The sequence below is a fragment of the Eschscholzia californica genome, unplaced genomic scaffold (assembly GCF_041429995.1).
Source record: "Eschscholzia californica isolate CP2 unplaced genomic scaffold, dmEscCali1.0.p SCAF_4, whole genome shotgun sequence".
Classification (NCBI taxonomy): Eukaryota; Viridiplantae; Streptophyta; class Magnoliopsida; order Ranunculales; family Papaveraceae; genus Eschscholzia; species Eschscholzia californica.
In genome coordinates this window covers 56,209,247-56,222,328 of record NW_028238461.1, presented here as the reverse complement: position 1 = coordinate 56,222,328, position 13,082 = coordinate 56,209,247, and the positions used below count along the sequence as shown (strand labels likewise).

The window sequence follows — 13,082 nt, the reverse complement described above, 5'->3', positions numbered from 1 at the left end:
CAAGCTTCTACTACTTTCCTCCCAGATAGAAATAACATCTTTTGACCCACACCTTTAAAACCCATACATTACTTTTTTTTTTTTTTAAGTGAAGTTGTAAGAGAAATGAGAAGTGCACAAAGAGATTTTAACTTTTTTTTTTTTTTTTGTTAAGAGACAAAGAGATTTTAACTTAGTCACTACGAGTCATTCAGATAAAAGATCGGTGGGATCGTAATTTACTTTTAGAATCTTTTGCCCTGGTTTAATAATTCAACCTAAAATGCATTTTGTCCACCACCCTTTGGTGTAACGGTTGGACACCCCTTTTAAGACCATGAGGTCGCGAGATCAAGTCTCGGTGGAAGCAGTTGCCATCAAGATTTATCTTATGTAATTTAGGCTATAAATAATGTAATAATTTGTCGGGCTTTAGGCCTTCTCGTTGTCGGTCTTTAGGCCTCTTTCATTCTCAGTTTAAATTAGGCGGTTATCGTGCTCATTACATCTCTATGATGCATCAATGCCTTGTAACGACTAACGTAGACCGTAGTCGAATTCTCAAAAAAAAAAAACCTAAAATTCATTTTCACAATACTCGCTACTAACACCACCTCTATTTCTCTCAAGGGTGCATCCGTAGGCATCCTTTCATTTTGCTCTTGGCCCTCTTTCTCTTTCTGAATCTAAGAAATTGAGCCTAATTCTTACTGGACTAGAACAACACAGACTAAGAATCGGGCAGTTCTAATCCGTGAACCTGGAACGGAGTAGTAGTAGGAGGAGACCCACATAAAGTGGGAAGAGAGTGATGGGCCGAAAGTAAAAGGGTGAGGTGCCTGTAGAGGCACCCTTCTCTCACACAGATGGGGGGCACAAAAAAATCCATCTTCATGTTGTTTCTGGATAAGGAAAAGTGTTATCAATGGGTCCCATATCAACTTCTCTTTTTCCAGACTCATCTTATAATTCGATCAATAAAATATCACTAGTAAGAAACACACACGTAAGAGAAAGAAGACCCCCGAAACTTCAAGATCCCCCAGCCTCAAGAAGAAGAACACTATAAATATTTGATTTCAATGAGACTACTACTACCTATAGCAAGTAGAGTAATTGAAAAGAATGTCTCTAATCCCAAGTTTGTTTGGTAACTCAACAAATAGGAGTAGCACCTCCTTATTACTAGACCCATTTGCAAATGAGATATGGGATCCTCTCCGTTCATTAAGTGTTATGATTAGAAACCCACCGACGCCAATTGGGAGTATTATTAGTATTGATTGGAAAGAAACAGAAGAAGCTCATATAATAAAAGCAGATCTTCCTGGACTAAAGAAAGAAGAAGTTAAATTAGAGGTAGAAGATGGAAAAATTCTTCATATAAGTGGGGAAAGAAATGAAGACAAGGAAGATAAGAATGATAAGTGGCATAGAGTTGAGAGAAGTCATGGGAAATTTATAAGGAAGTTTTCTCTACCAGAGAATGCAAAAGTTGAAGAGGTAAAAGCAACAATGGATAATGGTGTTCTCACGATCACTATTCCTAAGGAGGAGATCAAGAAGCCCCAACCCAAGGCCATTCAGATCAGTGGCTGAAGAACTAGTAGCAAATTACTACTAGTATTTTTCATATAGTATAATCTTGTGTGTTTCTATGTTATGTGTTAAAGTATTATGAGTGTGTGTTTGTTAATTTTATGAGTGGTTGGTTGAGTGTGTGATATGAATCATATGTACTAAATTTTGTTGGTGTTACTAAAAATAAAAACTTGTGTGTTTCTCTGAGAAGTTTATAGGCACGCCACACCTGTTTTGCCTTGTTCATGAGATGAGTATTACTATTATGTTTATCAGCAAATTTTGACCTTATAGATAATCTGAGAAAATAGAGATAGTATTTGGCAAACTTGGTCTTACCAAATTATGAGTGCCTATGTTACCTGGTCAAACCCCGACTCCTCCTGCACTCTCTTCTTTGTCAATTAAAGTGAACAAAAAAACAGTTGTAATGACTGGCCGAATCGCAACTGAAGTATGTCTCCGGTCGTGGTTTTGAGAAAATGTAAAACTGTCCACACATATACACTGGCCGAGATTGGGCTGGGCATCAAGTCATTTTACACAGAAAATTAAAGCAAAATAACAGATCAAACAGAGAAGGAGATGAATTTAGGGGTGGGCCTTGACCCTCTAAAAACCCTATTTCAATAGGGTGGGAGATTTCCAACTATAACAAGTGTGGTGTGCCTATAAACTTCTCAACGAAAGACAATAGCTGTTGATAGGATCGCTAATAGTCGCCTCCTGACAGGTAAATTTCGTGTGGTGGCTTATTTGCTGAGAAGAACGACATTAACAGCGATAGCTCCGCTCACTTCCCTAAAGATAATAAATGTTATATATTTCTACCTGCCACACTCAAATCTCCTTTGACTTCAAAATAAATTACCTTACATGTGAGTGTATATAAGAAAAATGGTAAGTGCATTTAAAATTTCCCCTACCCTAAATACCTATAACTAGTTACGACCTCTTCTTGATAATGGGCTTAAGCTTTCACAAGGCCCAATTACTAAAGCTCCGAACCTTGGAAAGGAAACATAAAAACCATGGCGTTGTAATAGAGGCGTCCTCCATTAACTCAGTCGTAAATGAGTTAATCATACGCCTGCGTGCCACTATAACAATAAAGCCCAAGTCCATGTTATTATGAATCTGAATGGCAAACAGGCTGGAGTAGAATGAAAGTATATGTGGGCCCAAATGTTGATTACACCCAAAATGATCATATTAATTTTAAAGAAAATTACTAGTGATTGACAACCCAAGTAATCCTTTGGGATTTCGTTTTGTCTACTGGAATTTTCTTAAACCAATTTTTTTTATGGAAAATATTTTGTGTTGGTATTATTTGTTTGTGTTGGATGAGGAGTGAGTCAGAAAGCTAGGTAGCTAGGTTTTTTCTGATGAAATGCTAGGTAGCTAGCTAGCCATGTTACTTAAAAAGAAGATAAAAGAAGAAAAAGAAGAAGAAGAAGAAGAAAGACTACCAATTACCAAACAAACACTTTTCTTTTTATTATTTTTATAAAAAATGAAAAAGGAAAAAGACATAAGAAGTGACGGGACAGGAGGAGTTAGCGTGATTTCTGATCCTTCTCTGACATGCATGCCTACTTCATTAAACAAACACTTTCCCGTCTTTGACCCGTCCTCACTAACATATCAACAATTTTTAGAAAATTTCCCTTGAAATTGAATGTTTATATGTATGCAGTCGAAGCCCAAACATACGGAATTGTCGATCCTTATAGGATGGATTGTCGATCCTTATAGGATGGATTATGTATTCACTTCCTTTGTCATGTACACGTTCACTTGTTTATAATTTATCTGTTTTATTTGTTTGTGTCTCTCTAATATGTACTTCAAGTTGCATTTCTTGAGATTTATATGACTATGAGTACAAACTCGGGCATAGTTCAACTAAATGACCTAATTCTAAAGAACATTAATTCTGTTTCTTTTCGAATTATTTTGCGCCATAATTTTATTACAGAACCGGACTCATTTTGAGTCCGACTTTTGAGTATCGAAAGATAAGTTAATTGAACCAGCCTGCTTGATTTTTCGCTTTAAAAGACTAAATTTTCCCTGAGATCAAATCATTGATGTTAAGACAATCCATCTAGCTAGAAGTTGTTTATCTTTGAAATTATAGAGTTTTGTATTAATTTCTTAAAGGGAGATTCCCTTTCTTAAAACAAATATTAACATTTGACCTCATGACATCTTCAATAGTCGGAACTCGGACGGTGGCGAATTTAGTATTAATGTGCGGACATTGAGCAACAACAATCTAATGGTAAGAGCTCACGATAAATTTAGTGTACAACGAGGTGAACATGTTGAAATTGATGTGGAGGGCCCAATCATTTTTTGTACTCATAATTAAAGGGATTGATTGGGCGAACTATTGAAAGCCAATTTACTACTACAACATCCAATGTCTTTACTACTACAACATCCAATGTCTTTAAATGTCTGTGTTATTGGTTGGGGGACATTTTAAATGTCCCCAAATGTCTGTGTTATTGGTTGGGGACATTTAAAATGTCTCTAAATGTCCGTGTTATTCGTTTGAGACATTTCAAATGTCCTGAAATGTCTGTGGTATTCGTTAGAGACACGAAATTAAGGACATTTCAAGACAAATTGATTTTGGAGACATGTGAGGACATTTTAGTGTAAATTTGGAGAGCTTTTGGAGAGAAAATGTCTCTCAAAATATGGAAGACACTTGTGGACATTTCATTAAGAAATATAAAAATAATTATTATTATCAAATTAGATTAAATAATTTATAATAAATAATATATAAAAATATTAATTATTATAATACTTTATTATAGTAATAATGATATTATTGCCATTACTATATTATACTATTATTATATTATTATAATATTATCTTATTATTATACTATATTATTATTATCTTATTATATGTTACTATATTATTGTATTATTATATTATATTATTACTATATTATATTATTATTATTATATTATAGTAATAATGATATTATTATCATATTACTATATTATATTATTATTATCCTATTATTATTACATTATTTTCTTATATTACTATATTATTGTATTATTATTATTATTATATTATTATATTATTGTATTATTGTATTATTATTATTATATTTTATAATATTATCTTATTATATTACTATGTTATATTATTATTATCTTATTATATGTTACTATATTATTATATTATTATATTATTATATTATATTATATTATATTATAGTAATAATGATATTATTATCATATTACTATATTATATTATTATTATTATATTATATATATATATATATATATATTAGTATACTATATAAAATAATACATATTTACCAATTGTTCATCAATGTTCACAGATATCTACGGATGGCTACCAAAGTCGAAAAATATATTTTCGAAATAATGGTACAATTATTTTTATTTCATATGATTAAACGATAATGATAAAATTAAATAAATAAATGTCCACCAATTGTCCATAAATGTCCTCAGATATCCACAGACGTCCACAAAACTCGAAAAATATATTTTTAAAATATGAGTACAAATATATTATTTTGTATGGTTAGACAATAATGATAATACTAAAATAATAAATGCCTACCAATTGTCATCCATGATGAGATGATAATAATAATAATAATAATAATATTAATAATAATAATAATAATATTAATAATAATATAATAATAATAATAATAATATTCACTACACATTTTGTCCATGGATTCAATATGTTGAAATGTCTCCAAAACATTTTGTCTATAAACCAAATGTCTTGAAATGTCCATAAAGACTTTTTGTCCATGAATCAAATGTCTTAAAATGCCTATAAAGACATTTTGTCTACAGATAAATGTCTCGAAATGTCTTAAAATGTCTCGAAATGTCTACGAGACAATTTGTCCACGAATGTCTTCCTAAATCCCTATCCACTACCCCCCCCCCCTTACTTCGCAACACAAAAAAATTTCATGCTCGATCATTGCAAATCCTAGATTTACCAAATTGTTTAGTTGTACTGTACACTTTAAAAATTGGGGTAGGTTTTTATGTTCTTCATGTGGAGGGGCTTAAATCAAGTAATTATAGGCTTAAATCAAGTAATTATAATGCTTGTTTCATTCATAAATCATCATATACCTTTGTACAGTATTACATTTTCATTAGTCCATTTCCAAGAAAACATGCTACAATGACCCTTTAGTTATGCATAACAGTTATAGTCTATCATGATTTATGTCCTTTTCTAGCACTAAATGATTGTGTAAGGGCCTGTAATCATGAAATTAACCTAAGCTAAGTTTAATTAACATCAACATAATCATTTTTACAAAGATTCTACTCTTCAAGATTAAGATTTGAGATTGGAAAAATATAAATGATATTATAAAGAGTAAAGAAGATCCTCCAATCCGGACAGACCAAAAAACCAAACATATATTATGCTCCAACTTTGTGCCTCTTGAATACTAAAATCAACTCCTTCTAGTTATATGCCTTTTCCATTGATTTTTTTGATCTTCATTAGTATATTTCACATCTACAAAGAGAGGGAATCTGATGCATGAATACCAAACAATTTTTCTACTTCATGATGTTTGAATCAACTTGTAAGTCTACACCCTCAAATTGAATCTAGCTAATATGTCTTCAATTACTTTGTGCAATAGTCAGATATCTACTTTGCATCTCACATATTCCTGATTCAGTTCCCATAGAAATAAAAAAATCAAGGAATTATTAAACTGCGAGACAAATAATGTAGAGGTACAAACAAATGGACTTTCGAGGTACTGGACTTTCGACTCCATAGTATTCCATTAAGGATCATTTCTTTTTATATTGAACTCAAAAAGTTATTCTATGCCAATAATACATGTAACTCAGAATGTATTATGAATTGATTACTATCATAACTGCCAATTAAGAAATCTTTAGTTTGACCATAAAAATACCTTAAGACCAACTTCCTGATCCTGACTCTATCTAATCTATCTTTAGCTTATTTATTGTCTTAATTATATAGGATAAATCTTAATATTATTTTGTTTCTACGAAATTCGGTTCCAAATCTCATGAGCTTAAGATTTCCAATTGCTCCACGGAAAGTGGTATAGGTTGAGTACGATTTTGGGATAGAAGTTATTTCTGTGGTGGTTGTTAGCTCTAAATTGAAAAAAAGAAAAACAGAATCCACAGTAATCGGTAATTTTGTATCAAAAAAAATAGCACCAAGTTCATGGCCAAAAAAACTAATATTGACTAGTGTCGTGACCCACTCACTATAAGAGGGGTAGTAGGGTCCGTAGGGAGTTAGTAGTTGATCTCAACGTGATAGCATCAAAACTACCAACCCACGATTTCACGTTCCTTCATCACTACTACACCGACTCCTCACTCAACTTTAACCCTCTCTCTCTCTCTCTCTCTCTCTTCTCATTTACAAAGAAAATCAAACATACCCTTTTCTCTCTCTACTGCACAAAGAGCCCTACTTACTATTCTTTCCACACACACACACCTCGAAGACTTCTATTTTGGAACTTAACACTTCTCCAACTTTAAAATATTACTCCCCCACAAAAAGAACACATATCTCGAGAACAACCTAAAACTATTTGATCAATTTCAAATTTGATCCAACGAGCGATACATACTAGGAGGAGGGTATTATGTAACACCACGCCCGACACTCCGACCAATTGAGTGAAAAAGTGTAGAGAAAGAGAGAGAGAGAGAAAAAAAATCACATGAAACGATGCCATAGAATGGGGGTATGGGAAAGAGAGTACGTTGAAAAGCTGTCTACATATTTAATGACAAATTTCCCCCCAACACAGCTCATTTCCAGCTCTTCTTCTCCCACATCCCCCCATTACTCTCTGCTCATATTTATATATATATTTATATTCCAATTTCAAAATCTCAATACCACCAAACCACTACTACTACTAAATATCTACCACTAAACCACAACTTACTACAAATAAACAAATATATACACTAAAGTTTTTTCCATCAAAAGCAAAATTCAACCCCAAAAAGTTAAAGAATACTCTGACATGGTAAGCACTACTTCTATTAGATACTCCATACAGAGAGGTAGATAAAAAATACATTCTTATACCATATTATATCACTTATTAATTCCAGGAAACAGTGGGTGGATGTCAAGGATGTGACCTTCCTTCTATTAACCCTAGTGAGAGAAAGAAATCAAGGGAGGATTTGGATTTCAACTTTTCTTCCTACCCTTCCCCTCTTTCTCCACTAATAACAGAAAAAACAAACCCTAGAAGGTCAAGGTCACACCCTCACAAAATTTTTTACTAGTAACAATTACATTACTCAGGACTGACTTATTACCAAAACAAAAAAAAAAAAAACCCTAATCTCTAACTTTCTTCTTTTTCTTCATCATATCCATCCATCGCTCCAACTGCTCCCAACAAACAAAACCCACAAAAACTTTCTGCATCTATTTCTTTTTTACTATAACTAAAATCTTCCAAAACAGGATCCACTTATTTTTCTATCACTACCAAAAAACATTCCATTTCTTCTTCTACCCCCTTCCTACTAACTTTCCACAAAAATATTGAATTGAAACAACAACACTTTCCCTTCACTAAATATCTTGAAACAAAAGCATCAACTACCAGTTAGAAACTGATCAAAATGAGGACTAGATGTTAATAAGTCCATTCCTGAGGCAATCTCATCTCAGGGGGGTTTATCACTGGTTGTGGACGTTGTTGTTGTTGTTGATTGCGTCTCTGTTGAGAGAGAATAATGTTGTTTCGATTCATCATTGCATCTGTAATAATATGATCCAGAATGAACAGATAAGATTAAATATAAAACCCAGATCTAGATTTTAAAAAATTAACATAAGATGAAAAGGGGGGAAATGGTATTATACCATGATCAAGAGAATAAGAACTGTGAAAGCGTTGATGAGTTGAAGAACCCATGTCGTCAAAGTTCAAGTTTAGGGCTTGAACTACTCTTGCTGGAAGAAGAACGGTTGCACAAGCTGTTCATAGAGTTATAAGTTAGTAATAAAACAAACAATAATTGAATATTAAAATGCAAAATAAAAGGAAACCCATTTAAGAACACAAGTAAAGAAAATGAGGGTAACTAACCAGATTTCTTCCGGGGTTCAGATGATTGACCAATCCGGCGAGGTAAGAAAACCCCTGTTCCACTTGATTCTCTTCTACTACCAGGTGCTCCCAAAAACACTGCCCTCATTCCAGAACCAGATTGTTGTTGATGAAGATGGGGTTGATTCTGTTGGTGATGATGGGGTTGATTTTGTTGGAGAGGTGGCCAAGCAGATGCTGATAACCCTAAAGGACGAGAAGATCTTCCATTAACGAACCCATTTCCAGAAATCCCGTTACTTCTTTGGTGCTGATAAATCTGATTTGAAACACCAATATGGTTCAGATTTCTACCCCAGACATTAGAACCCTGTTGTTGCTGTTGCTGTTTCAATTGATGAAACTGTAAAAACAGAGGAACCCTAATCAGAGATAAGAAATGGGGGAATCCGGTAAACTTTGATTAAACTGGAGGAAATTGCACAAATAACTTGACAAAAAAGGAAACAATAATTACCTGAGTATGCTGCAACTGTTGCTGAGCAGAAAGAACCTGAGACTGGTTTGAAAATATTTCAAAACTAGGGTTCTTCTTGACTGGTTGTGGAGCAGAAACAGGACTGGGTTTCCTTGGGGGACCAAGAACTCCTCTGCCATGGTTTTGGAATTTAGCACTTTCATCGTTCATCTTCAACCTCACAACCTGTCCAGCCGCAGCATAAAGAAGTTCCCAAGCATCTTCCTTCTCTTTTATCGGAGTTGTAGGGGGAGAAGAAACCTGAGAAACTCCATTAGGGCTACCACCGTTTGAACCTCTGCTTCCTGCTGCCCAACTTCCACACAAGGTTGATTGAGGCGAACTAGACATAACCCATGACTGAAAAAAGCAAGAAAAATCTAAACAATCAATACCCGGAGCAAAAAAAATGAAAACCCTAAAAACTGAGAAGTCTAAAAGGGGGAAACAAGCTTACCTTGGGTTTCTCGGCGCTAATGAAAGAAGGGTCAAGTCCAGTACTTCTTTCCACTTCTTGTAGAGTTGAATGAACCATTTTCTGAGTCAATCCAGCAAGAAATTCTTCTTCGTCACTTTCTGTTTCAGTTGAACACACCACCGACTCAACCGGAGAGCTTAAAGTGGATGACCCATACGAGTCAATTCCGTAAGGAAACTCGGAGGGAAAACAAAATCCCACAGAACCAAAGTCAGTAGCAGTAGTATTGTGGTGATTTTTGGTGAAGTTGTTGAGTTTCTTTTTCTCCATGAGAATATCGTCGTCAGTAAGAAACTGAGAAGGAAGCCAAAACTCTCCATCGTCCAAGTCTTCAGCCATCACTTTTTATAACTGAAAAAAGAAAAACAAACACTTGAAAGATAGAGAGAGAAATGGCGGTTGCTGGTTTCAGAAGTTTCAATAATAACTCAGGGGTGAGGGTGTTGCTTAGTTGGTTTTGCCGGGAAGGGGTCCCTCCCTCCTTCCCTATGTAGAGAGAGAGAGAGAGAAAAATTTATAGAGAGAGAAAGTGGGAGAAGGTGGGGGGAGTGAAGAGAGAATGTCGAAGAGCCTTTATTAAGGCGCCTTCAGAGGGATGGATCTGTTTCCTAGGGGCAGTTTGGAGATGGATGTGTTAAATTTGAAAAAAAGTATGGGAAAGGGAAAGAATGAAAACCCTAAAAAATGGAAAAACTCTCCCGCCAACGGCACCAGTCCACCACACTCCTCTGTTTCGAACAGAGACATTTGTCCTCCCTTCTTTATCCACCTGTCATCAGTTCAAATCTCATTGCTTTGATCAATAACGCTTTTCAAACCCCTCTCTATTTCTTCAAATAAGCTACATTTTTATTTCAATTATTTAGTGAAAATTATTTTTATAGAACTTTTTTTTTTTTTTTGATGAGATATTTTTATAGAACTTGATTTCTTTTGTAATTTGCATGATAAATAGAAAATAAATAGGGTCAAAATTGTAAAAAAACGAATGATATAATCTATACAACCGGACGGATGGTATGTCCACCAACTCCAAACTGAATCAAAATTTTGGAGTTTATTGACTTCTCGACTTAATTGTTGTTTTCTTATGATTTAATTTTTGTGTTTTGAAACTCTTACAAGATGGAAGTATATAAATTAGGATGTTGACCCATCAGTGAACCCTCTATACGTTTGAGAAGAGAAACTATAACTCGTTTATTTTAATGTTTAGTCAAAGTCATAATGACATGAAAATTATGTATTCTTGTAAATGTCTTAATGTCATTTTGGAGCATGTAATTAGCAATCAATTAGGCAAAACGTATATGGTCAAAAACATGTATTCATTTATGATTGTCATGCCCCTTTTCACTAATGTTTAGTACTCCAACCACCGCTAATTCAAAAGGTATGTCAAACACTATAGTCCGTATATTAGTAATATTATAGTGACCTAATATGTTCTTCGACATTCATACGTTTTCATACATCGTGAATATAATACGCAATAACCGCGAATTGGATGAAAGTCCCTAAACGCTGGAGTTTTAGGTCCAACTTAGGGGGATGAAAGTCTGTATATTCTTACATCTACATTGTTTAACGACTAAACATATCTTTATGATGAATTGTTTCGTCTAACTGGATCTCGATACCTCGTAGCTTTAATATTGAGTATCCAACCATACCGATGAGTGGTGAAGGTATTGTGATTATCCTGTGGGAGGCGAGAACCACCACTTTTTTTTCCCTTTTCTAAGGTAAATCATCCTAAGTCCACTATAGAACAGGGTATATAATGGGAAAAATAAATGTAGTCTCTATGCCAAAATATGTTTACTTATTCCATTAAGACATATTACTCTTTATCAACAGTAGTTCAACTAATTTTACTTAGGTTTATTTGTTGAGTTTGAATTCAACTAATTTTAATTAAGTTTATTTTGTCGAATAATTTGAGTTGTTTCATTATTGGCTAAGGCATTTTAATAACGTTAAATGGGTTGATAGATATTCAAAATATAGCAATGTAAATTTAAATTTATAAGGCCGGTTGTGGTAAAATATTATGCCATTCCATTAGGGGAATCGAGGAATCAAGTATATATATATATGATATATCTCTCACTTGGATGAATCATCGTGGAATTCCATCTAACATGTCTCCTTTCTTTTATTCTTGCATGCTTCCCACTTTGTGTAACGAGCCTCTATAAAGTTGACCCCCTACTTGACTTTGTTGTTAAAGATTATAATTTCACATACGTAAGCATCGGCTAAGTCTCTGTGCAAGGCAACTTTGTCGAATATACCCATCCACATCAATGTGCAAATTTTTGGAGTTCTATATCACTCGATTTTTTATTTTTATTTCTCACACAAGACTATTGTTCACAAAAAGAAAATCATTCTCTCGGGTCGAACTCGAAAAGATGACCTCAAAGTATTAAATTTAGGTGAAATGTTTTTCTCAGTGTTTGTACTTGAAGAAGGTGATCACTGCTACAAATGAAAACCGCAATAAGATCAAATATTCAATTTTTCAGAACTTTTATCCTCTTTGAAGAAGGTGCTCACCAGAGTCTATGATTAGGTCAACTAAATAGTAAAACTCTGACCAATTACCAAAAGTTAAGTGACTTGATAACAATATGACAATCAATATCATAAACCTAATTGAAATTTAGGTAGACGTATATACAACATTTCATCCAACTTTACTAGAATCTTAGCAATTAATACCAAAACTAATCTAGTTTAAGTTGGAATCTATAAAATTGAATTTAAAACCACACACTAATGGGTGGTAAACTAATAATTTTGATTAAGCATTCGTTGATTTTTTAGAAGAAAAAAAAATATAAATCGGCGCCAATAATTGAGATGGAAGACTGAATCTGGATCTAAAAGAATCGGACCCTAGCAGGTGGTAGGGCCAAGGAGGGAAGAATCTGAATATTAGCTGACGTGTAATACTAGAGATTCATTGATTAAACCGTCAATTATACCACATCGCTTACGGTCACGATCCGACCCCACAGTTTGCTCCGTTAATTCCTGATAGTCGTCGTCGTCGTGTCGTTGCTATCTGTCGGTTAGTTAACGGCGTCAACATTTTGGAATTGTCTCGGTCTATCTAGCTTGTGTTTTAAGTAACTCTTCAGTCTCAATTCATTATTGCCAGGTTGTCTTCTTTCCGGACGCCATTCTCTTTATTAAATCCAATTTTATGAAACACCAACATCAACAAAATAGTAACCCAAAAAAGGGTTATTCCCGAAAAAAGAAAGAGCAAAAATATAAATTTTTGTGGATAATAAAAGAAACAAAATAAAATTAGTGAGAAATAAAACGTACCTTAAATCGTGAAAGAAACCAAAAAGAAGGCGGGAATCAGGATGGGAAACGG

The 13,082-nt window shown here is 33.9% G+C and overlaps 2 protein-coding genes across 2 annotated transcripts; one reads left to right on the top strand and one right to left on the bottom strand.

Annotated features, from left to right (window-relative positions):
• The first annotated feature begins 1,010 nt into the window (after positions 1 to 1,010).
• On the top strand, positions 1,011 to 1,770 carry LOC147546573 (17.3 kDa class I heat shock protein-like). Its single transcript, XM_086634402.1, has one exon. It carries the CDS (start codon positions 1,105 to 1,107, stop codon positions 1,576 to 1,578), a length of 474 nt encoding a protein of 157 aa, XP_086490528.1. The 5' UTR covers positions 1,011 to 1,104; the 3' UTR covers positions 1,579 to 1,770.
• Positions 1,771 to 7,687: 5,917 nt separating this feature from the next.
• On the bottom strand, positions 7,688 to 10,522 carry LOC147546572 (uncharacterized). The gene is made up of 5 exons (XM_086633919.1): positions 9,668 to 10,522; positions 9,211 to 9,570; positions 8,733 to 9,096; positions 8,507 to 8,620; positions 7,688 to 8,401 (listed from the first exon to the last, which is right to left on the bottom strand). Exons 1-5 carry the CDS (start codon positions 10,025 to 10,027, stop codon positions 8,277 to 8,279), a joined length of 1,323 nt encoding a protein of 440 aa, XP_086490045.1. The 5' UTR covers positions 10,028 to 10,522; the 3' UTR covers positions 7,688 to 8,276.
• Between the last annotated feature and the right edge of the window lie 2,560 nt (positions 10,523 to 13,082).

Excerpts from the sequence above, each read along its gene's own strand:
- LOC147546573 (XM_086634402.1), top strand. The coding sequence starts at position 1,105 with ATGTCTCTAATCCCAAGTTTGTTTGGTAACTCAACAAATAGGAGTAGC.
- LOC147546572 (XM_086633919.1), bottom strand. The coding sequence starts at position 10,027 with ATGGCTGAAGACTTGGACGATGGAGAGTTTTGGCTTCCTTCTCAGTTT. Across the intron at positions 9,571-9,667 it reads TTAGCGCCGAGAAACCCAAG|TCATGGGTTATGTCTAGTTC; the intron begins GTAAGCTTGTTT and ends TGCTTTTTTCAG. Across the intron at positions 8,621-8,732 it reads TGAACCCCGGAAGAAATCTG|CTTGTGCAACCGTTCTTCTT; the intron begins GTTAGTTACCCT and ends CTCTATGAACAG.